Raw genomic sequence first — 23,140 nt, 5'->3', positions numbered from 1 at the left:
GCTGGTAAGAGATAAAACAACACTGAATGGAAGCAATTTGAAGTTTGAAGTAGGTTTTCTTACAGGTGACCTGTTTTCCACAATAACTGAACCAAAATGCTGCACTACAAACACTCCTGAACTTGTTATTTAAACCAAACATTATGCATCATAACTTGTCTTGCTTACTCTTGTCAAGCTGTAAACTTTATTCTGCACCCATGTTTAATGGACTGCGTAATTTCCTATTTGGGGAAAGGACTAATGTCAGAATTACGACCTGAGATGGTAATGAATGAATAGATAGCCATGCAGTGCACCCAGAACTCACCCTCCTGAACAATAAGTCTTCTACTGACAGGCACACAAATGTATTCAGAGAAACATACTTTAAAAAAATACACAAGGATTTCCAAGAAGCAAATATTATACCAGATATTATAGTGCAATTTTGTGAAAACATCAAATGTGACTCAAAGCAGAACAGGAAGTGTGAAGTTCCTTCCTATACTAGAATTCTGAAAGCAACATTTAAACCAAATTCTATTCACCTGCTGCAGGAAAGCCACAAGTGTGCTCGTCCCCCATTTATCCGGTTTGGGCAAATTGATATCCTTTAAGTATAAAACCAGTCTTTCACAATCCTTTGGCCTGTATACGCGCCCAGTATTGGTGCTGATCACCAAGCATGTCTGGCTTAATTTTTGGAGCAGATGTCGAGATGTAGTCTGTGCGCTGCAGTGAACTGTAGCAATTTGAGTGGACCGTAGCTGGGAAAAGGCATAACGAAGCAGCATTCTGGGAGGGGAAATGAAAAGATGCAAATACAGCACACTGGGAGAAAAACATCTAAAGTCTGTCTTAGTCATGTGAAATGAACATGCAATAACTAGAAAGCAAAACATTAACCTTGGACAAGTACATGGTTTTTACATGAGTATTCATTACAGCACAGCTAGTAAGCTAAACTTTAAAATTGCTCTAATCCTTCAGGCTTCTTTGAATTTTCATTTACTTATGAGGTTGATTGTTCTTGCACAGCACTACATTTGGAAGCTTTTCTCTCATTTTGCTAGCTCACAATTAATCCAAATCCCACCCACAACTCACCCTCAAGGCAAAGCTCCAACCACTTCGGACGCCCTCTAGCTCAGCTAGAGTTGGCTCCTTAAATGTGAGGATAAGCACTAGGCTTGCAGAAGCAACATATAGCCTAGGACCTGGGAATAGTTGCCTAGGCGCTAGATTGGTGTGCATAGGTATTCAGAGCCATAGAAATGACTGTAGGTGTTCTCTTTGACAATAAAGAGTTAACTATCTGCCATGTGCATTCCTTTGACTGGGGAGCACCCTTGACACCATGTGACAGCCTGACACGCATGGGAAACCCACAGCAACCTGCACATTATATTTTAGGAATATTCTTAGTTAACCTGAAATTCAAAAGGAATGGAGCACAGGCACTGATGTCATGGTATAAAGAAACAGAAGGAGGAAATCCACATGCCTGGAGTAGCGGAACAGATCCATCAGAGAACATGTGATTTTCAAGTAATACTGCCATCAACATCATTTTAAGTATTAGTAAGACTGCACTGATATCACAGTTAGTATGAAAATGAAAATCCGTACCCTTTTCCACATCCTTCAGGCCCAACAAGAAGAAATGGCTGCTTGCTATGAAAGCCTAGCCAAGGTTTAAAGTAATCCAAGCCTCTTTGCATATCAGGCGTCTGAATGACTGGAAGAGTCTGGACATTGCCGAAATCATCAGCAGTCAGGTTTTCAGGCTTTTTCAGTTGGTATGACATTAGGCGTTCAGTATCCGGATCATAATAGGTGTCCAATGGTTTGTTGGGATTCGGTGGAGACTCACGTGCCCAAGCAAACACCTTTCAAAAATTTTATTAAAACATTGTTAAATGTACTCCTAAAAATACCAAACGTAATTGCTACAAAACATCCTCCACAACACATCTATTTATTTATTTTGCCAGATTTTATTTAACACTTGATTCAAATAAAACCTCAAAGCAGTTTACAAAGTGAATAAAACAATAAAATTATAAATAAAAACAGTTAAAAACAAAACATTCTATATCTAGACCATATGTCTGGATATAGAAACTTAGATACAGAAAATAACTGTATTCTCTTTTCATCTAGAAAATTATCTCCCAAGTTTGAATATGTCAGTTCATGCTCAGAACATAAAAGGATGTTCCCTTCTAATGATTCTAGAGAGTTAGATCTAGACTGTTAGCCACATTTTAGTCCTATTGAAATCAATGGGACTAAAGCATGACTTAGTCTGGATCCAAAACACTGACTCTTCATACTCCACCAAATGTAACAGAAGTTTCTGCTACTCAGGGTATTATTTCATTACTATTTATTAGACTTATTAGTCTCCTTTCTTTCTTTTTCTTTTAACAAACTAAATGTGACTTTCAACAATAAATATTCACAGCGATGTGGCAAAATGGCTTCACCGCTGTTCTTCTGTCTAAGCCCTCTATATAACTTCTCTTGCTTCTGCCGAGAGCCAACAATAAAAAGCTTAGCTTCAAAAAACAGTGTACTAATCTTTTTGTACTGAGACATGCAAAACTTGTACAATGCTTTATCTTCATATGCTATCACTATACATTTTCCCTCATCACATTGTTTGTTATGCAATAAATTTTGTTGCACTTCACATTTGGTTTAGACTATTAGGTTTTGTTTTTTGTGGTGGTGGTGTTTTTTTTACAGCTGAGTGCCAATATCAGTTCTTGGCTATTTTTCTTCTTCTTGAGATATATTTTTAATCTCTCCTCTCCCTCTCTTCCCCTCCCTGCCCACCCTGAAACTGCTAATGATTAGAATAATTTTGTCTTCCAAATAATACCTCTTTTGTAAATTCCTGCCGTGATTTCATGTTGAGATTTCCACCCAGTCCTCTTATCAGGCTGATTATAAATTGTCCACGTTCAGTGCACTCATGAAGATGAGACAAACCATTCATCACTGTTCCAACCAAACTTGTTTCTACCACATAGTCATTCTGTAAAATAGAGCATGCAGTAAGCAACCTGTAAACTAGCTTGCAACAGCAGGACCAAGTTTTAGTGCAGAGTCCTATTTAAGTAGGGAGGTAAATATTAACAGAAACTTGAGAGTGGCCAAGACAGCACTCAAAAGTACGTATACAATCTTAAAACATCAATCTTAAAAAAGCAAGATGTCTAGTAGACCATCTATCTTAAGAAGCAACACATAGGTTCTATCTACTATCTTAAAACATCTGCTCTGGTAACTACACAGTGACTATAGTTAATCCTCATAGGCTCCACAATCAGCAGAGCAATGGATAAATGATGAGCAAGAAGGAAAGATAAGACTGACTCCCTCCCTCCTTCTGCCTCTCCACTCTCTCACACCTCAAATGTGTTCTGACCTGAGGGATACCAGACGCTTCTTGGCCCAGGAGATCAGGACTGTCTCCTCAGAGGAGAGACCCAATCTGATATCCCCTTGCCTGTTGAGGCTTTGGTCACAGTGTTATCCATGCAGATGAGCAAGATAGAATACATGTACAGAGCAAGATAGAATCCATGTGGGTACTGCTCCAAGCAAGGCAGGAAATGAAATTGGAGTTCAGCAGAGGGAGAGGCTTTAAACAAGAAAATGCTAATATCATTTCTTGCCTTTGAAACAGGAGGAGGAATTAGAACCCATTTAAAGACCTCCGACATTCAATTTAGAATTTGTCCATTTAAAATATTTATATACAGTGCTTTTTAAAAAAACAAACATTTATCCTACTCATACTGAAATACTGCCCCTCAATGAGGCCAAACTTAGACACTGTTTATATATATATTATCACTCACCTGTTTTAGGACCCAGTTTAGAGCTTTCTCAAAATAATCCCCAATCCAGTTTTCAAGATTTTGTCTGCATTCTTCGGGTTGGTTCCTCAGCCAGGATTTTATCAGTGAATTAAGATCAGTATCTTCATCACTAGAATGGGACATGCCTCAGATTAAAGCAAGAATATATGTTGCCATAAACCAATACATAAACAAGTATAGGAAGAGCACACGCAGCCTCCTTGCCCAAGCCTACAAACAGGGGCGAACGAAGGCTAACTGACACCCGGGGGGGGAGGGGGCGGGCGCCGGCTGCGCACGCATTGTGCTGCTACATACGACACATACAGCACATGCATACCACACTGCGCATGCGTTGTACATAGCAGTTTGCCGCCGGCGCCGCTCGAACGCTGTACAGACGGTGGCAGGATCCTCTGCTTGTGGCTGCAGCTGCGAACGGAGGATATTCCACATGCGGCTGCGGCGGGGTGATGGCTGTTCACGTCACTGCACCCGGGGATGGCGGGGCAAGCACCCCTTGGGGTACCTTGTCACACACACACACACCCCCAGACATGGCACCCAGGGCACACCGCCCCCCTGCCCGATGCCCTACAAACAAGCCCAGAACTTATATATGTTTTTTGAATGGCAGCTAAAAGGTTTATTTAAATAAAATAATCTTCCATGTCATCTGTACTGAAAATTCTGTTTGACAGCTTCAGAACAAGCCAAGCTATTAAGCATGCTTCAAACATTGCCTTCATGTCTTAGCATGTTCCAAAGCTGCTATTTACGATTTCCTGGTTTTGGATGAAATGGAAAACCATAGTTTACTGAAGACTTCCTGGCTTGTTCACTTGCTCATGCAAAGGAAGAAACAAAAAAAAACCTATGTGGCAGCTATGTCTTCTTCATATCTCAGCTTATTAAACCCAACATGGCCAACTATCTAATTGGTGTTTCTTTGAAGCCCTCTTTGAAGTTGTTAATATGCATAAGAATCCCATTACAGTTGCTGTCAGACTCACAGCTCAATTTAAAGGGAACAATAGGGAGAGGTCACCAATTCCATGTATGTAGCGAAGCCTGCCAATAACATTTGTTCAAGAGTTTTGTGCTTTTAAGAGACACTGCCTACCTTCCAAATGAGCAACAAGCAAATGGAAACAATGAAGGCACAATGGAATGAAACAATGGCTGGTTAAAATAATGTGTGTATTTTAAATTAACTACCTCAAATTTTGTTCAACCTTCCTTAGCATGTATAACCACTGAAAAGCACTCTAATGCACATCTATGTCAAATGTCACATTACCTTAGGAAGATCATCCCCATTCGAGATATTGTGGCAGGAGAAGCACAACTCAAATCGTGGGTTTCAAAAACAAAGTTCACATTTGGGCCAAACTGAATTCTTTCTCCACTGGGCATAGTAAGTAGACGGTTGTCATCAAGGACAGAATTCAAAGACTCAATCCATTCAGGATCTATGTCACCATCACATATTATCCATGAAGTAACATCTATTTACAAACAGTAACCAAACATTGTATCTCAAACTAGTCACTTTTCAGAAGGAGTTCAAATTAGATTTATTTTAGCATTTGCAATTGGAGTGGATACAGGGGACAGCAAGTATAAATTCTGAGGAATTCCAATGTGTGCAACTGCATGAATGAACAAACAACTAGATCAAGCCAGATGAATATGCTCTCTCTAACCACATGCTTATAAATGGCTACAATGCAAACAATTCTTATTGTCACCATAGTCGTTTTCTTATTTACTTAGTGTCTTGTAAGTAAACACACATAGTAACACAGCTCCTCTTAGGGTGATATCATAAGATTGACCAAAGTTAGAATTATAATTCTATACACACTTTAATACGTACAGTGTGTCTTATTTCAGAGTAATCAAGATTAGGATCTAAAAATAAAACTCCTTATTAACTTTTTATTGATAATAATCAGCTAAATAGTTTGAGGATTTATACAACTGTGCAACATGCAGAAAACAGTATCTTTAGAGAAGTCAAAGACTGGAACTGAGGGAAGTCAGGGGGTGGGGGTGGGTGGGTTCTGTGGTGGAGGGGGGAGAGATGAAAAATGGGGGGGAATAAGGATAATATGTTTCTGGATAATATGTTTTGTTTTAATTTTGAGTAAAAGTTATTAAAAAATAAAAAAATAAAAAAATAAAACTCCTTGTTTATGAAAGCCAAGATTTCTAATTCACAGACGTACCTGCTGGTTCACGTACCACTTGTCGAGCGCTGTTTGTAAGCACACCATCAGACCATTCTCTGGTGTCCATGTCTATATGGCCTAGTAACTGGCGGCGAGGCATAGCTTTGGGATTCATGGTATATTGTTTCACTACTTTGCCAACTTTCCCAAGTGCAGCCCTCAACATTCTCCAGAGGGTTGATTTGCCTGCGCCACTTGGGCCTACAATAACTACCCCCATCCTCTGGCGTAGTTGCTCATACAGTTCCAGAACTTTCTTGATCTTTACCAAAAGGAAAAAGTAGAAGGATAAAACACACTTAAATGTTTATAGACGTCGTCCCTCAAACAGATAAGGAGCAGATAATAAGACATTTTCAAGTTTTCGTTTAGCTTTTGAAAACAAAAAGGAACATCAAGTACTGGTTCCTTTCACTTTGGGTGAACAAGGCACTTGATATTCTGGATTAACTCATCTCACGACCCAAGGAAGAAAGGAACATGTAAGCAAGTTATGCCATTTAGTCCAGATCAGATGATTGCTCCCTAATTCTGTCCCATGGCCAAGCTTAAGAAAAAAGACTGAGGACTATCCACAGCCAATTAGATAATCTATTCTCATCTATTCTCAGATGAGAATAGAACCTTGGTCCCTCATTCTGCCTCCCAGGGGACTGGCACAAGTCAAAGCTCTCTGCCAAGTGAAGCCTAGTTTCTCTGTGTATAAAATGCTAGCCATTGGCTATAGCCAAGTGTGCCTTGGATGCCTCATTCATCCCAAACCAGAATGAATCTTCAAAACCAGGACCCCATGTTCCTTTATCCATTTACAGTGGGAGAGGCATCCAATAGAGTGGAATGTGCCCTAGCTAACCTGATCTCTAGGGTGGGAACTGGATACAGTATGCTTCCTTTTCTCTTTTTCTTTTTTTGCAGGGTTTGTTTTGACAGAGGGAAACCATAAGAGAAGAAAAATAGCAGAGAGAGAACAAAAGACTCCCCCCCCCCAAAAAAAAATCTGAATTAAAAGAGGACACTGTAGGAGGGGGAAAGGAAATGACTGATCAGCAAAAAAAAAAGTGAGTAAAGGTACCTAGTGGTTTGAGACCATGAATACAGTTCTGTCTTGGGCTAAGGCAGGTAACTTTTATGTTGCAAACAATGATCACAGGGTTGTTTGCAACATAAAAACACTAAATACATAACAGCAAAAAAAAGAAAAGAATTAACACACACACTCCCCCATGGAAGGAGTCATCTGACCAAGTCTAGACCACAAAATTAGTTCACCTGTTCCATTTTGCTGAGCAATGTGAGGAGGTAACTAAAACAACTGGATGCTTCTTTCACACAATTAGATAATAAAATCATTGCTTTTAGTGTCTTTAAATTGCATGGAGGGATTTTGTGTCAAGCAATTCAGATCAGATGAAGAACCGTCCTAAATTATTTTGACTCTAATCTTACAGGTTTGCAAAAGTAAGTGCCACAAGAATCAATGAAGCTTATTAAAATGTAACTTAGTAAAATATTTTTAGGTTTGATTTTACATATATACATTTTGCATATATTCATTTACATAAACCGCAAAAGTATTTCCAATAACGATGGAATTAAGATTTTTTTCTTTTAGTATTTTTATAACCACAACAGATTTACTATAAGTTTCTTAAGACTTTTAGGCAAAGACCAAACTCAAGGTATTCAGTATCAGTTAGGGTTGTAGCTGATACTTACCTGAGTAGATATAATTTCCAAATTGGCCTCCTCAAAGACTTCTCGTAAAGCATTATTTAGCTCTGCATAATCTACATCCTTGAAATCAATACCAGGAAAGACATCTCTAACTAATGCATCAAACCGTGCACAATCTGCAAACGTAAGCTTTGACATCGTATTGAGTCGCAGTGCTTGGACTACAATATGGCTTTCATTAACTACATGGGAGAAAAGATAAGAGGATACCATTTAATTTCTTCGTGCTTCAAGACGTAAGAGAAGCACACTAGCTGCTGTCTAGTATCACAAGATAATGCAATCCCTACAGATGGTGGATTTGTAATGCCTTAAATTTCACGTGGAAGTTCAGTGACAAAAGGGTAAGAGCTAGACGATATACTGAATATGAAAATATTCAGCAGTGTGGTAAAGACATTAATTCTTAGGTTTATGCCACAACTCATAAGAAAGCTATGGAGTTTTTAACAATAAGCTCAACAACTCAGAAAAAATTAACTAATTGTTAATGCAAACCTACTGTGCCAAGCATTGTCTACTGTTTGACAGGACGCCAGAGATTCAACAAACTTCCTATTTTTGATATTTCCCTATGACTTCTACTGCGAAGCAGCATCCAACTTTGGCTCTTATTTGAAGCAACTAGGTTCCTGAGAATGGAACTAGGAATCGAGAGCAATGTGGGTATTACCAGGTCATGGGAATACATCAACTCTGTGTGAACCTAACCCCAGCTCTTCCAATGACTGTGGGTCAGTTGTGGGATTCTAATTGTGGGGGGGAAAGATTTTACATCTGCTGACAAAAAGATTCCCACAAAAGCAGAATGCTTGAATTTGAGAAGTCATATAAAGATATAAAGAAAGACAACATCCAAGTTTTACCTGTCTCTTTCATTCCATTTTTTTTCAGCTGTCGAAGAAGGTTCCCACATCCCCTCAGAACAGTCTTCAGTGCTCGCAAGCCCCAATCATAATGCTGCTGAGGTGTCAAGAGTTCCCTGATTTAAAAAAAAACACAGTCATATTTTAATGCTTCCTCCATGTACAATCATTGATCAACTTCCCTTTAGTACTTGAGAAGAAATCAAAAGCTTTAATAGAGTAATGAAGAGATGCAGAGCCAAGGGCTAAGTTAGAACCCAACATTAAACCATGGTTAGTTCAGCTTAACTCCACTCTCAGAGGTGGTATGCTTCTATTATTCCTGCATTGCAGGAGGTTGGACTAGATGAACTCAGGATCCCACTCAACAATTCTATGGTTCTATGATTCTGAATGCCAGCTGCTAGAAACCACAGAAGGGGGAGAGTGCTGTTGTGCTCAGATGCTGATATGGGCTTCCCATAGGTATCTGGCTGGACACTGTGAGAACCAGACATTGGATTAGATAGGCCACTGGCCAGGCTCACTAACTACACTTCATCTGAAACCATAGTTCGAAACTGGATTATGAATCTCAGCTTGCATTAAGTATGGTATATTATTATGTCAAAGCACATAATAATCATAATTTGCTGTGTCACTCTGTGCCTTCTGCCTCAATGGCTACAGAGATTAAAGGGAAGAGCAGCTGGAACACAAAACTAATAGCGTAGCTAAGAGACATTCACCAGCACTTTCACAAAAATATATATCTAATCTCTCTACTCAGCATTTGGCTCCTTTCTCTGTCCATACCCCTCATTAACAAGAGTCTCCAATCCAATTGCCAGTTATAATTATTACAATAACTTTATAATAGGGGTGGGGAGCCTTTTTGGCTTGTGGAACCAGATTCTTATCTCCCCCCACTGAATGGGTCAACTTTGACAGGTGGTTGAGCCAGCCAATCATCCTAATGACAACAGGTGATTGATTGACAGTTGGGTGGACTGCCCCCCCTTTCAGAGTTGGTCAGCAAGGGTGGGGGAGGTAGTTACGGAGCAGGATTTAACCTCATTCATCCCATGATGGGACGTGGGTGGCGCTGTGGGTTAAACCACTGAGCCTAGGACTTGCCGATCAGAAGGTCGGTGGTTCGAATCCCCGGGACAGGGTGAGCTCCCGTTGCTCAGTCCCTGCTTCTGCCAACCTAGCAGTTCAAAAGCACAAAGTGCAAGTAGATAAATAGGTACCACTCTGGCGGGAAGGTAAACGGCGTTTCCGTGTGCTGCTCTGGTTTGCCAGAAGTGGCTTAGTCATGCTGGCCACATGACCCAGAAGCCGTACGCCGGCTCCCTCGGCCAATAAAGCGAGATGAGCGCAGCAACCCCAGAGTCGGCCACGACTGGACCTAATGGTCAGGGGTCCCTTTACCTTTACCTATCCCCTGATGGGTGTAGAGTTGAGCTATGTGGAGGAGTTCCCTGAATGGAACTGGTATCAGCAGCAAACCTAGCAGGATTTAACACCACCACATCAGTCAGTGAGCAGGGAACTACCACATGCAGCTCAACTGAGCTGATCCCACCTATCAGCTGAAATCAAGGTGACATCAGTTAATTGACAGGTAGGTATGGTTTCAAAAGGATGGCCTCATGAGCCAAACAGGAGCCCCTGACAGAGCTTCCCCACCTCTGCCCTATAAAGTTAGTCAGTATTACTATGCTTGTATTGGGGAAGGAGATGTAAGTCAGTAATTCCCCTAAAGCCAGTCAGGAAATTGATGCATGGGCTGGCATTTGAATCTGGGTCTTCCAGCTCATAGCACCTACCCTGAATGAATATGCGACACTAGATCAAAACAAGAATGCTTCACAGGCATGACTTCTCCCTCTACGATTTTTAGTATTCAGGAATAGCAAAGTACCATGTGAGGTGATATTAAAGAATTAGCATGCATCCCAAAGAGCCAAAGTTTATATTTCCTAAATGGAAGGCCTGGAGATAGAATAAAACACCTACCTTGCTAAATTAAAAATATCCACTAATTTTCTTCCCAGAGTTTTTGCATCTTTGAAACCTTCTGAATATAAAATCACTTCTGCAATGAGTTCATTATCAGGCCGAGTCATAGCAACGGGCCTAAAAAGTTGTTTGAGATTGTCGGGCAATTTTTGTCTGCCTCCATAGCCCTTTCCAGCAGGATTCATTGTGATAAAAATTCCAGAGTTGTGATCCATTTCCACCTGACATTTAAAAAATGCATTCATAAGGGACTTATGAAACAATTGTATATCTAATGACTATTTGGTAAAGTGACCATTTCCCCATGTATTCTCATTCCCCATTTGCCAGAAATGGCAAGAAACAGCTCTACCCTGAAGCTATTTCTTCACATCTTCCTTTGAAGCACCAGCACCAGCCACTGACCCAAACAGAACATTGTACTAAAGAGGAAGTTGCTCTGATCCACTGGTGCCAAACAAATACATTTTAGACATCTATCTAGTTTTTATGTTCTTTCTCTTTATGAGAGCCTTCTAAAGATAATTGTTGAAATTACTAAAATCCTTCGAATTATACTAGTTTACCGTTAGGACAATTCTTTGACCTTTACAGTTTTTTTCATGCAAAAAACTAAAAAAGGTCTCATTAAGAAATTTGGAAGAAAGAAAAAAGTAGATGGGCTCCAAGGATGATTCTTTCACTCATTAAGATCCTACAGATTAGAGCAGGCATCCCTAAACTCAGCCCTCCAGATGTTTTGGGTCTACAACTCCCATCATCCCTAGCTAACAGGACCAGTGGTCAGGGATGATGGGAATTGTAGTCCCAAAACATTTGGAGGGCTGAGTTTGGGGGTGCCTGGATTAGAGTGTCACTGCAAGAGTACAGGAACAGACAAGGTACATTAACTCAAAATAAAGAAAATGGCAGAACTGTTGTAAAAGAGGATAAAAGACCATACTTTACCTCCTTTCCAAGTAACTCACACACAGGTTGGTGTTTCTTTAAAGCATGTTGAATTGTCTGGATCTGCATAGATACAGCAGACAGAACAGCTTCCTCCAGCCGGTTGAATTCATCAAAACAGCCCCAGGCTCCACATTTCACTAAACCAACAAATATTCGCCCCATAGATTTCACATCAATGCCCTTGAAATAAGAATGTTAGTTAAGATATGGAACCTTCAGTATTCTATTTCCTATTTGAAAAGTTTTAATAACTGTATTGAAGGGGGGGAGTAATGGTATTTGAAAAATATATTAGGGCCTATTCAGACATTGCTTCCCTCTCCCACTCCTCATGCATTGGGGGACTAGTTTGCACACAGGTCTTCGTTTTGCATACTTCCTACTCCACTCCTGTTAATAGAAGATAGCACACAAACTAGGAGTTTCTGCCTTGATTTAAATACTGGTTCTGTGTTTCTCTTTCACAAGCTTACAAGGAATCAGAGATGGCACTTGGGGAGCAAAAGGAAACATAAGAGCCCAAGACCCACTTTTGATTTCATCACACGCAGAGGTCTGCGGCAGTGGCAAATACTGTCTGAACATTGTGATATTTATGAATAGAGTAACTTTATAAATTACTGTTCATTCGGGATAATTTTACTTTGCTTTTCACAACCTGACTTCAAAAGGGACTTGCAAAAATATAGCATTAAAAATAACGCAGCAGTAGCTTATAAAGGTCAAAACCAGGACTTGGAATTGAATATGCTGCCTTACCTCGTCACAATTAAAAACTAAAACTTGTCTTCCAAGCAGTCCTCCCAGAGCCTTTACAGATTCTGTCTTGCCAGTTCCTGCTGGACCATAAGGATTCCCTCCGAGGCCCATCTTCATAGCTTGGGTAAGCGTGAGGTAACACTTATCAGTTAATGGCGTGTAAACAAGCTTTGGCAAATTACCCTAATGACATAAAGAAACGTGTCTTATCATCCAGCACAATAAGATCAAATTCACAATCCTAGCTCAATCGTACAGATGTAAAATAGACAACAGAACTGCAAACTCCAAATAAGTAATAATCTCAAATGTCAAATATGAGGGAAACCATGCAAATGTGCATAAGTCTATATTTCCTGAAGTCGCCCACAAATCTGTTAGCTTGCCATGGAAGGAACGAAACACACCATGAAGTGAAAGAGGTACCTTATGTATGTCATATGACTGAACAGTTGATGATTAAAAAAAGGTAAACAAAAATGGCTATTACAGTTGATGGGGACCATGTTATCAAGAGCAAACACAAATGAAAATAATTAACCATTCATTCTGGGATACAGGAGTCAAGAAATGTTTCAAGCACTTCAGCTAGTGAGCAAGGATGACTATAGTTTTTGCTCCCCTTAAATAATATGGAATGTGCTATGAAGGAGGGATGGGGAAAGCAGTAATATTTCTGAATGCAAGAAAAATGCATGATTAGGAGATCCCTGCAATAAATTTTGAAACTGAAATGAGAACAGTACCTGATACTCATAAGTGTACTCGAGTTCAGCATCCACCATTTGAATGTAGCATCTTTGATTCTTTAGATAAAACCTGAGTTGCTTCTTCCAGGCCCAGTCATCATTGCTCTGCACCTGGGCTTCATTTAGCTGCCGCACAGTATCAATGTTATGAATAACATCAAGAATAAGAGCTTTAAGCTTCAGCTCAAGGATCCCAGATTCTGAAGATAAATAATATTATTTCCAGGAGACCATTAAACAGACCGTTAAAAGTTTAAAAGCAATTATATTAGCCTCTTATTTATCTTGCTTTATCCAATCATAAGCTTCTCGTTTACTCTTACAAATGAAATGTAACAAAAGGGGGGAAAGTGTCACCCATTGTATACAATGTAACTATTTAACAGATGTAATTTTTTAAGGATCTGGATTTAGAAGAGCAAGCAGCTTGCCAAGTGTCTTATCTTCTAGTATTAATTTTTAATAATTTTATTATTTATACCTCGCCCATCTGGCTGGATTTCCCCAGCTACCCTTATGGTATACATTAAATGGTTTGCATTACAGTTAGCATTGGAATGTCTAATTCAAATGGATTATTAGAGGATCAAACCTCTCACCCAGCACATGCCCAGAAGTCATATCCATTACAGTGGTGCCTCGCAAGACGAAAATAATCCGTTCCGCGAGTCTCTTCGTCTAGCGGTTTTTTCGTCTTGCGAAGCAACCCTATTAGCGGATTAGCGCTATTAGCGGTTTAGCGGCTATTAGCGGCTATTAAAGGCTTAAGGGATTAGCTGCTAAAAGGCTATTAGCAGCTTAGTGCCTTAGAAAAAGGGGGTGGGGAGCGGAAAAAAATCGCAGGAACTCGCAAGACATTTTCATCTTGCGAAGCAAGCCCATAGGAAATTTGTTTTGCGAAGCACCTCCAAAACGGAAAACCCTTTCGTCTAGCGGGTTTTCCGTCTTGCGAGATATTCGTCTTGCGGGGCACCACTGTATTTTTAACCTAAAATTACTGGTTGTGATAAACAGATGAGGTAGTAGTACACCTCTGAACTGAGAACTACCACCCCATCACCAACTTTCCCTTTTAGGACAAAATGCTTCCCTTGGGGAAGCCTAAGTACCACCTGAGGACACCTTACATGCACAAGGAATCCTACATCCCCCGACCTGGACTTTGAAGTCAGCAGAGGGGCTCTTTCTGGGTGTTCCAGGCAAATCAAAATGTCAGGATGTGCTGACCTGCGATGGTTTCATAGTTCACTGATGATATTTGGCAATTCACTGATAATGTTAATTGTTCGATTGTAATTTCTCTCTCTAATATATTGTTTTATACTGCTTTGGAAGCCACTGTGATACCTTTGCCATTTTGAGCAGTCAAAATGAAATACTGCGCATTAATCACATACAAAACAGTTCTGGATTACAGTCAAAATGGGTACAACCATACAAAATTACAGCCGTCATTCCGATTGTACAATTAGGGGGATAAAATTATTACTATAATTAGTAACAGCAAGTGTGCTTCAGTTATGAGAAAATAATTTCAAGCCTGGGGGAAAAAGCCATTGCAATCCTCTTTCATACCTGTATTGCCTGAATCTTCTGTATTAGTGTCTATGCTGGTGTAATGCTCCAATTTAGCCATCAGTTCTAATTCTAACTGTTGCAAATTACCTTCTTTGATTGCACATTCAACATCTTCTGTGAACTGAATTTGTTCAGCTAAACAAATAATCTATTGAGAAAACAATATTCATAAGCAAGAATGGATTTATATGTATACAGTGATAGATGCTTCAACAAATCTTACCACTTCATTCAGTGTTAAGCAAACTTCAAACCCACACTACTCCTCTGCTAAAACATACTAATAAGCAAAGAGCTCTTCAAGTAGCTGGTTAACAATCTAATGTATGTTTTTTTAAGAAGCAAATTGCATTGAGTTCAATGGGGCTTAGTTCCAGCCAAAGGGGACCAAGTCATTTTTTTTAAATGTATGGAAATAAAGGGTTATGTTTATTTGAAGACAGTAATAATCTGGAGGTTCAAAGAATAGATTGAGCTGCTATGCAACAGCTACAGGCTACAGGCACCATAAGTGACTGGTAAGAGTCACCCACCACTCAGCCTGGAGTAGAGTGACTCAAACAGGCAGCTCTTGGCTGCAAGCTGTTGTAGCTCACTGCACCATTCACAGAAGCACTGGGAGTTGTTTGCAAAAACCAGGAGACTTCAATCCTGCCTAGGGTCTGCTGGGGTTCTGGGAACAGAAGGTAGCAACACAGTAAGTTTATGGTCATGCCCTTAACTTTTAGGTTTCCATTAAATATTATTTAAAGCCAGCCCAGATGAAGCTTCAGTTACTATTGGGCTTCTTAAAAATACAGTGTTCCAACAAACAAACAAACAAACAAAAGTGTTCCCACCTTTTACCAGGGTTTTCTACCAAAACTGTGCCTGACCTTCAAATATAAATGAATAAAATCCAACATAACTATCTGTTAACCTCCGCCTGTTAGCTTTAATTCAAAGTGCACAAAAATATTATTCCTCCAAATGCAGTCTCTCCTTAAACAATTTTAATAACTACCATATTGCAAAAGAAGGAAGAAGAACTACCTGTGAGGGGAAAAGTGATGGATCAATGGAACCCTGAGTTCTTTTCCCAGCAGTTACGCAGTCACACAGTAACTGTTTCAATGTTTCTTTCATCACCGAAGAAAGTTTGTTTAGCCAAACCTAGCAAATAACATAAAAGGCAACATCACAAATCACACTTACTTCTCCCAGTTTGTGTTATTATGTTTGAAGTCTACTTGCTTACCTCAACATCATTTGATAGGAGGATTTTATTTTTTAAAGGTACAACTTCGCCTTCTAAAGATTTCATTGCAAGAATGTTTTTAAAGTCCTCATCAAAGCTCACACTGTGAATTCCTGTTAATTAACAGCATAATATTCAATTAATGAAGTATAATCTACTCCATGTTATTAGATTACAATAAAGCTTTTATACTACAGTACTATGTTTCATAAGAGAGGATTCAGTGTCTAAATAAATGTGCTCGTAATTAATGACATAATTTTATTAAAAAGTTCATCACTGTTATATGCATGCATGCATAAATGACAAGACAATTATTATTTTTTAAAAGCAAGACTTCTGAAGAAAGATTTTCATCAGCCTTCCGTGGCTCAGGTGTTATACTTGAAGTATTTTCCAATTTTTCCATATCAACTGCTAGAAAGGAACTCTTTTTTATTATTATTTGAAAGTGAAGATGATTGTAACTAAAGGTGCTTTGAAGGCTTCTATTGCCAGGAAACTAAGAACTGACTGCCAGCTGTTTCTAGATATACAGTAGTACCTTGCAAGACGAATGCCTTGGAAGACGAAAAACTCGCAAGACGAAAGAGTTTTTCGTTTTCTGAGTTGCTTCACAAGACGGATTTCCCTATGGGCTTGCTTCGCAAGACGAAAACGTCTTGCACCTTTTTTTTTAAACGGCCAATGCATTCCTATGGGAAACCGTCAATAGATAGCGGTGCTTCGCAAGACGAAAAAATTCACAAGACGAAAAAACTCGCAGAACGAATTAATTTCGTCTTGCGAGGCACCACTGTATGCAGGTTTGTAAAACCCTTGCACACAACATTGTTTTATGCACGAATTGCTTCTCATGTGGCATCCTGAAGCAATGAAATGACTCAACTTACCAGCAAAAAGCTTCTTCAGGTGAGACTGAATAACTAAAGGATTGGTAGACTGTCCCAAGATTTCTAGAAGATCATCGTCCCCAATAAAATAGAATCTAGGAAATGCAGAGCGCTTTTCCTGTTTCAAAATAGATGAATTCATTCTGATTTTAATGCTAATATCACATTCCTCACTTTCTTACAAATGAAAATAGGCATAGCTCTGTACTTATAACTTTGCTATCCGTGCACCAAGGTATACTGGCCAAACAGCCCACCCACTCTTATAGATTGCTGCAAGCACCTCTCTGCTTGCTATATGCTGCATTTATTTGATACAGAAATTGCCTCTCCTACACTGACAGGAGTTTATGTTAATAAAATACCCCAAACAATTTATTTTTAAATAATATATATATCTAATAGAATCAGAGGCCATTCCGTGCTGCCTGCTTTTCTGCATGCGCCCCTGCCCACGACATTCACCAGCCTGTAGCAACTAGGCTTGCTCAATCCTCACTGGGCTGTTTGGGTGTTTCGCTTTTGTTTTTTTGCCCTTTTAGGTTGCTTCTATTTTTCCCTACTTCTACAATCCTTGGGATGCGCAAACACATTCTTTCGTGTTTCTCAGTGACCCTATTCTGACTCCATCTATGTCAGCTCACTATTAGATTAGAAATGTTTACCTCCAAGAATTCATTTAAGGATTTCTGACATCTCTGAAGCTGGTCAAGAATAGTGATCAAGGCATTTCTTATTCCTGCTCGAGCAGTCAAGGATGTTATGCGGTTGTCAAGCTTGATATCTAACAATATTGATCTTTTAAAAGAAGGGGGAGGGATATGTCATTATAATGTGAAAAGTCATAGATTAATTCCTAAATTATTGCTGCAGTTGCATCCATGTTATAAAACTATTAATTCTGTTCCTGGGTATGAAAACACACGAGATTAAAATAAGCTGTGCATACTTTTTTGCATTGTTTCATTCTGAAGAATGTTTTGAGATATTTGGATTGAAAGACATTGTGCAGCATAAAACTGACCTGAAGTCTTCATCGACTCTGTTGAAGCGGGCTTGCTCACGAGGTAAAGCTCCACGCCCAAAAATGGGTTCCAGATAGACCCACTTCCTCTGAATTTGATTTAAATTTTGAAGATACTCATCCAGCTCAGCAAGTTTCTTCTCCCAAACAAAAACTTTATCTTGAAAACCTTTGTAATATGGAGAGTCCTTGAGTGACTGGAGGAGGCAACGATTGTCACCAACCTGGTTGACAATGTCTTTCCAGTCCTTAATCAATTTAATCATCCGGCTCTGGCTGTCTTCATAATCTGTCAATGAAAAGACAGCTCCAATTCCCCACAGCTCGAGCTCACGCAGGGCTTCTCGGATTGTGACTTCGCCATGAGCCCGACTGTTCAAATCCTGTTTTCAGACACAAATCACATTCAAGCAAATGTTTGATTCTCATTTCTACTACAGCCAAACTTAAAACAAAAAGAGATTCAGACAAATGACAAGTCATGAAATATAATTTGTTAATCAATGCAAGTTTATCTTTTTAAAATCAAACACTATGGAACTATCTACATGTGAATGATGATTTAAGGAATTAAATAAAAGGTTCTATGACAAACGCCACCTTTTCATTCACACAACAGCCACTCCCATGAATCTTATGGAATCCACAATGCGGCTCTGAATAGCAGTTACTAAGAATCACCGATGAGCAGAATGCTGCTGTGCTGAACTCCTGCTTGCATTCTTCCTGCAGACATCTGAACTAGATGGGCCACTAGCCTGATCCAGCAGGATCTTATGTTCACGCAGTGAGCCTCCTGTAACAATCTGGGAGAAACACACTCCTCCACTTCTGTTCTATGCGGCCTAGGACCCACGTACCTACGAGACCGCCTCTCCTGTTATGCCCCACAGAGGACCTTTAGGTCCACAAATGACAACATTTTGAAGGTCCCAAGTCGCAAGGTGGTTAGATTGGTCTCAACAGGGGCCAGGGCCTTTTCAGCACTGGCCCCAACTTGGTGGAACACTCTGTCACAAGAGACTAAGCCCCTGCGGGACTTGACATCTTTCCACAGGGCCTGCAAGACAGAGCTGTTCCGCCTGGCCTTTGGTTTGGACTCAGTCTGACCCTTATGTTTCCCTCCCCTTATGGTTTTGATCTATGGGCTATGATTAAAATGAGGCTGCATTTTAAATTGTATTTTTAACCTGTATTTTAAATTGTTTTTTCTCCTATTATGTTTTTATTGTAATTTTACTGGTGTTAGCCGCCCTGAGCCCAGCTCTGGCCGGGGAGGGCGGGGTATAAATAGAATAATAATAATAATAATAATAATAATTCTATCACTCCACTCTCCTTCCACTAACTTAGGTGTCAGGAAATGATCTAAAGGAATCTGAAATCTGCTGCTCATCCTCCAGACAGCAGTCACTCACACTCTCACACAACTAGAAAAACAGTGCCACAAAATAGGAGTGTGTGTACACACACACACATACACACACACAGACACACACACCTGATCCAGGCAAAAGACAGGAAATTGCTGAGCTAGATGGACCAATGGCCTGACTTTGGATGGCCATTTATCATAGGTGCTTTAGTTGAGATTCCTGCATTGCAAGGGGTTTGAACTAAATGATGCTCGGGATCCCTTCCATCTCTACAATTCTATGATTCTATGATCCAGAGAGAAAGGTAAGGTAAAGGGAAAGGACCCCTGGATGGTTAAGTCCAGTCAAAGGCGACTATGGGGTTGCGGTGCTCATCTTGGTTTCAGGCCAAGGGAGCCAAGGTTTGTCCACAGACAGCTTTCCGGGTCATGTGGCTGTTTACCTTCCTGCCGCAGAAGTACCAATTTATCTACCTGCACCAGCATGTTTTCGAACTGCTAGGTTGGCAGGAGCTGGGACAGAGCAACGGGAGCTCACCCCGTTGCGGGGATTCGAACCGCCGACCTTCTGACCGGCAAGGCCAAGAGGCTCAGTGGTTTAGACTACAGCGCATCCCTCTGATCCAGAGAAAGACCCACTGAGAATGAACTGTGTGGACACTAGAGAGCAACCTTGATCCACATGCCCCTCCATTCAGCACCACAGAAGAATGGAAACTACAAAAAATGTTTTAATAGCCAAGTAACTGCTCCACATAATTTTCTGCTTCCCAGTACAACTTTGAAAAGTAATTCTTGCCTTCAGTTCTGCTGCTTTTTCCACGATGACATCAGCCACTTTTAGAAGGTCTCCAAACACCAAGTTCTCTAGACTAGTACCCTTGGGAAGACCAAGAATACGAAAGAGGTCCAGCCAATGATCTGGCGACAGATGTTCTCCTCGAACGTATTTCAAGACAGGAAGTGTCATCTTTGGCAAGAAATAAATAAATGTATATGTATGAGTCTACCTCGTTTTAATATATCCTTGTTACATTCAGACACATAACTAGATTATTCTTCTGAATACTTAACAGTTATATGCATACAAAGTATTATTAAAATCTGGAAAGGAGCTCAAAATTTATCTAACTTTCTACACGACAGAACAATTCCTTATCTTCCTGGGCTCCTTTTGTGAGAAAGGGTGGGTTAAAAATTAATTAATTAATATGAGATGCCTTCTTCTTGCACAACTATTGAATTTAACCTTCCATAAACACATATACATTTATATATAAAAGCACCTCTCATAAATTTTGTACAAAGTATTCCAATACATCCTTTTTGCTTTCTTCCCCTTTTAAATTCAGCACCTTACTTTGTATGTGTCAACCTCTTTCTGCAACTTCACAGTCATTATAGTGTGTTCCTCAATCTTTCTCAGCTTGTCATGCCAGTTCAGTAAGAATTCTTCAAACAAGTAGGTCTTGCTTCTGCAATGGAACACATGTCAAAGAAAGTTCACAATGGGTCAACTACTGTTATAACCAAGGAATGCCAGCAGCTCAGAAAAAAGACAGACCTGAATGTAATCCAGTCTTCATTGGCTTTTTCTTGAAAACCTTCTTGAAATTGTTCATATAATGCCCAAATTTCTGCACAGCTTTCAATGTCTCTGCGTATTTCATCGGCTAAAGAGAAATCAGGCTCTTCTAACTCAAAGTGACAGCAGTCGTTGCTGAAGGAAAAGAACACGGCAATGTTAAAATTGTATCCCAGATAAAATTTTATATCCCCCTCTTCCCTTAAAGAGCTCAGACTGGGCTAAATGGGGCTTCTGTCCACATGGCTTCAACAATGCTGAAATATCAGCAGCTCTCAAACGATTAACTGGGCCGTTTTATTTTTATTACATAACTAATGTTCTCTAGGCAACAAGAGTATCCTGGCCAGGTGAACAATTGAAGGTTCTGCTAATGTGGATGTTTGCATTGACAAGGTATCTTTTACACAAAGCTAAAGAAAATTCAGGATCTTTCCATTTCAAAATGATAATAATTACTACATATGTTGCCTTGCTATTTAAGCATTATAAGACACAGAATTGACAATTTCAGGAAATGACACTTTATACATGGTTATATTTTGCTCATTCTTGTCTAGCTTGCTTTCAAAAATTGTATTTACAAGACTTTATTATTTTATTTATTATTTGTTTATATTTATTAAAACCTTCATCAGTAGATCTCAGGACGGTTCACAACATAAAAATACAAAATAAAAAACACAAAATGCATAATAACAAATACAAATCACAAACCCCACCACCCCCTCACTTGTCCTGGACACCACTTATAGGGTAATATATATATTCATGCATATGGAGAAATAAACATACATTAACTTTTGTTTTGTGTTCTCAAGTTCATCAAACTCAATTTTCTTTTCCTTTATGGTCTCAGCACTCTTCTGAAGCAAATCATGATGACCTGTTTCGATTACATCATCCTTGGGTTTTAACTGGTCCCAGCGAGCTTTAAACTTCTCCAGCTCTTGAAAGTATGTATGAATACGTGACATCACATTACTTTTCATCACTTCAATCTAAAGAACAAAGAGTGAGGTTTAAAATGAAAATCTTACTACTTTCCTTGGAAAGCTTATACTAAAAGCAGACAGATGCTATCAGTCTGCCTAATAGTGCATTACAGACATATTAGAGTAGCTATTATTCAAACTAGCATTGCCGTATTTTATATTTCATAGAAAAGGAATTATGTAGATACACTTGTCACAGAGCCAACTCACGACAGTAAAATGTGGATTTGGTGGCAAAATCACATTTGGTGCTGTGCAGTGGGTCAAGTGGTCCTCAAAGAACATGTTATTGAAGCATCTGTGTTCACAGCTAAAGGCTTTTATTAATAATATTTTTAGATTGTCTGATGTAAAGTAAACCTCTGGACATATTTTTCTGCCATGTAAAAATTGGCAGGGGGGTCCCAAACAACATTCCCTCCCCACTTCCTCTATTCAGCTGTCCTTGCTCCAAAATCCTGATGCAAAACATGCTGAGCAGTCCAGAACACTCTACAGTGGTACCTTGGTTGTGGAATCGCTTGGCTCCCAAACAAATTGGCTCCCAAACGCCGCAAACCTGGAAGTAAGTGTTCCGGTTTGTGAACGTTTTTTGGAAGCTGAACATCCAACGCAGCTTCCGTTGCTTCCAATTGGCTGCAGGAGCTTCAATCAGAAGCCATGCCTTGGTTTTTGAACAGTTCCAGGAGTCAAACAGACTCCCGGAATGGATTACGTTTGACAACTAAGGTACCACTGTACTGGCAAAAGCATTATGGCCCTCTAAACCAAAGTTACCCTATCAGAGGGGTCGGGAACTGAAAGCCTGAGGACCAAATACAGACCTCCAGGCCTCTCTATCTGGCCCCTGCAACTCTCTCTACAGCTCTGCTTCACATGCAGAGCACTTTTGCCAGGCTTGAATGTGTCCTTGAATGTTATACCAGTTGCTGGGAATCACAGGCAGGAAAAACGCTGTTGTGCTCATGCCCAGTTTGCTGGCTTCCCACAGGCATCTGGTTGGCTACTGTGAAAACGGGATGCTAGACTAGATGAGCCACTGGCCCGATCCAGCAGGCTATTCTCCCATTCTGTTAACAACTCTTGCTTGATGAAGACTAGAGTGGGGGTGTGAGGGTGTGCAGGAAATGGCCTAATGTACACAGGTAAAATTTACATGTGTTGCTATCCCCCTTTTGCCTCTAGTCCCTGCCCACCACTGGCATGTGGCCGCTGGAAAGTTGCCCCCAAGGAAATACTGCCCTCAAGCTGAAAAACATTCCCATCCCTACATAATTACCTGACAGAATCAAAAGATGTTCA

At 39.9% G+C, this 23,140-nt stretch overlaps 1 protein-coding gene across 1 annotated transcript in view; it reads right to left on the bottom strand.

Annotated features, from left to right (window-relative positions):
- The window catches only part of DYNC2H1 (dynein cytoplasmic 2 heavy chain 1), a 154,872-nt gene that overhangs the window by 109,119 nt on the left and 22,613 nt on the right, over nucleotides 1-23,140 (bottom strand). The window contains exons 23-44 of the mRNA XM_083435941.1: nucleotides 21,639-21,844; nucleotides 20,823-20,978; nucleotides 20,619-20,733; nucleotides 20,058-20,228; nucleotides 17,884-18,266; nucleotides 17,525-17,657; nucleotides 16,860-16,977; nucleotides 15,967-16,079; nucleotides 15,762-15,881; nucleotides 14,727-14,877; nucleotides 13,149-13,351; nucleotides 12,403-12,585; nucleotides 11,641-11,823; nucleotides 10,690-10,913; nucleotides 8,689-8,804; nucleotides 7,805-8,004; nucleotides 6,086-6,350; nucleotides 5,155-5,362; nucleotides 3,855-3,984; nucleotides 2,870-3,025; nucleotides 1,612-1,871; nucleotides 531-777 (exon numbers count right to left, since the gene is read on the bottom strand). Coding sequence (XP_083292067.1) covers nucleotides 531-777; nucleotides 1,612-1,871; nucleotides 2,870-3,025; nucleotides 3,855-3,984; nucleotides 5,155-5,362; nucleotides 6,086-6,350; nucleotides 7,805-8,004; nucleotides 8,689-8,804; nucleotides 10,690-10,913; nucleotides 11,641-11,823; nucleotides 12,403-12,585; nucleotides 13,149-13,351; nucleotides 14,727-14,877; nucleotides 15,762-15,881; nucleotides 15,967-16,079; nucleotides 16,860-16,977; nucleotides 17,525-17,657; nucleotides 17,884-18,266; nucleotides 20,058-20,228; nucleotides 20,619-20,733; nucleotides 20,823-20,978; nucleotides 21,639-21,844 — 4,041 coding nt within the window. The remainder of the gene's footprint in view (nucleotides 1-530; nucleotides 778-1,611; nucleotides 1,872-2,869; nucleotides 3,026-3,854; nucleotides 3,985-5,154; nucleotides 5,363-6,085; nucleotides 6,351-7,804; nucleotides 8,005-8,688; nucleotides 8,805-10,689; nucleotides 10,914-11,640; nucleotides 11,824-12,402; nucleotides 12,586-13,148; nucleotides 13,352-14,726; nucleotides 14,878-15,761; nucleotides 15,882-15,966; nucleotides 16,080-16,859; nucleotides 16,978-17,524; nucleotides 17,658-17,883; nucleotides 18,267-20,057; nucleotides 20,229-20,618; nucleotides 20,734-20,822; nucleotides 20,979-21,638; nucleotides 21,845-23,140) is intronic.

This window comes from Podarcis tiliguerta (assembly GCF_965153285.1).
Source record: "Podarcis tiliguerta genome assembly, chromosome: 4".
NCBI classification, from domain to species: domain Eukaryota; kingdom Metazoa; phylum Chordata; class Lepidosauria; order Squamata; family Lacertidae; genus Podarcis; species Podarcis tiliguerta.
This window is presented reverse-complemented; position numbering and strand designations above follow the sequence as displayed.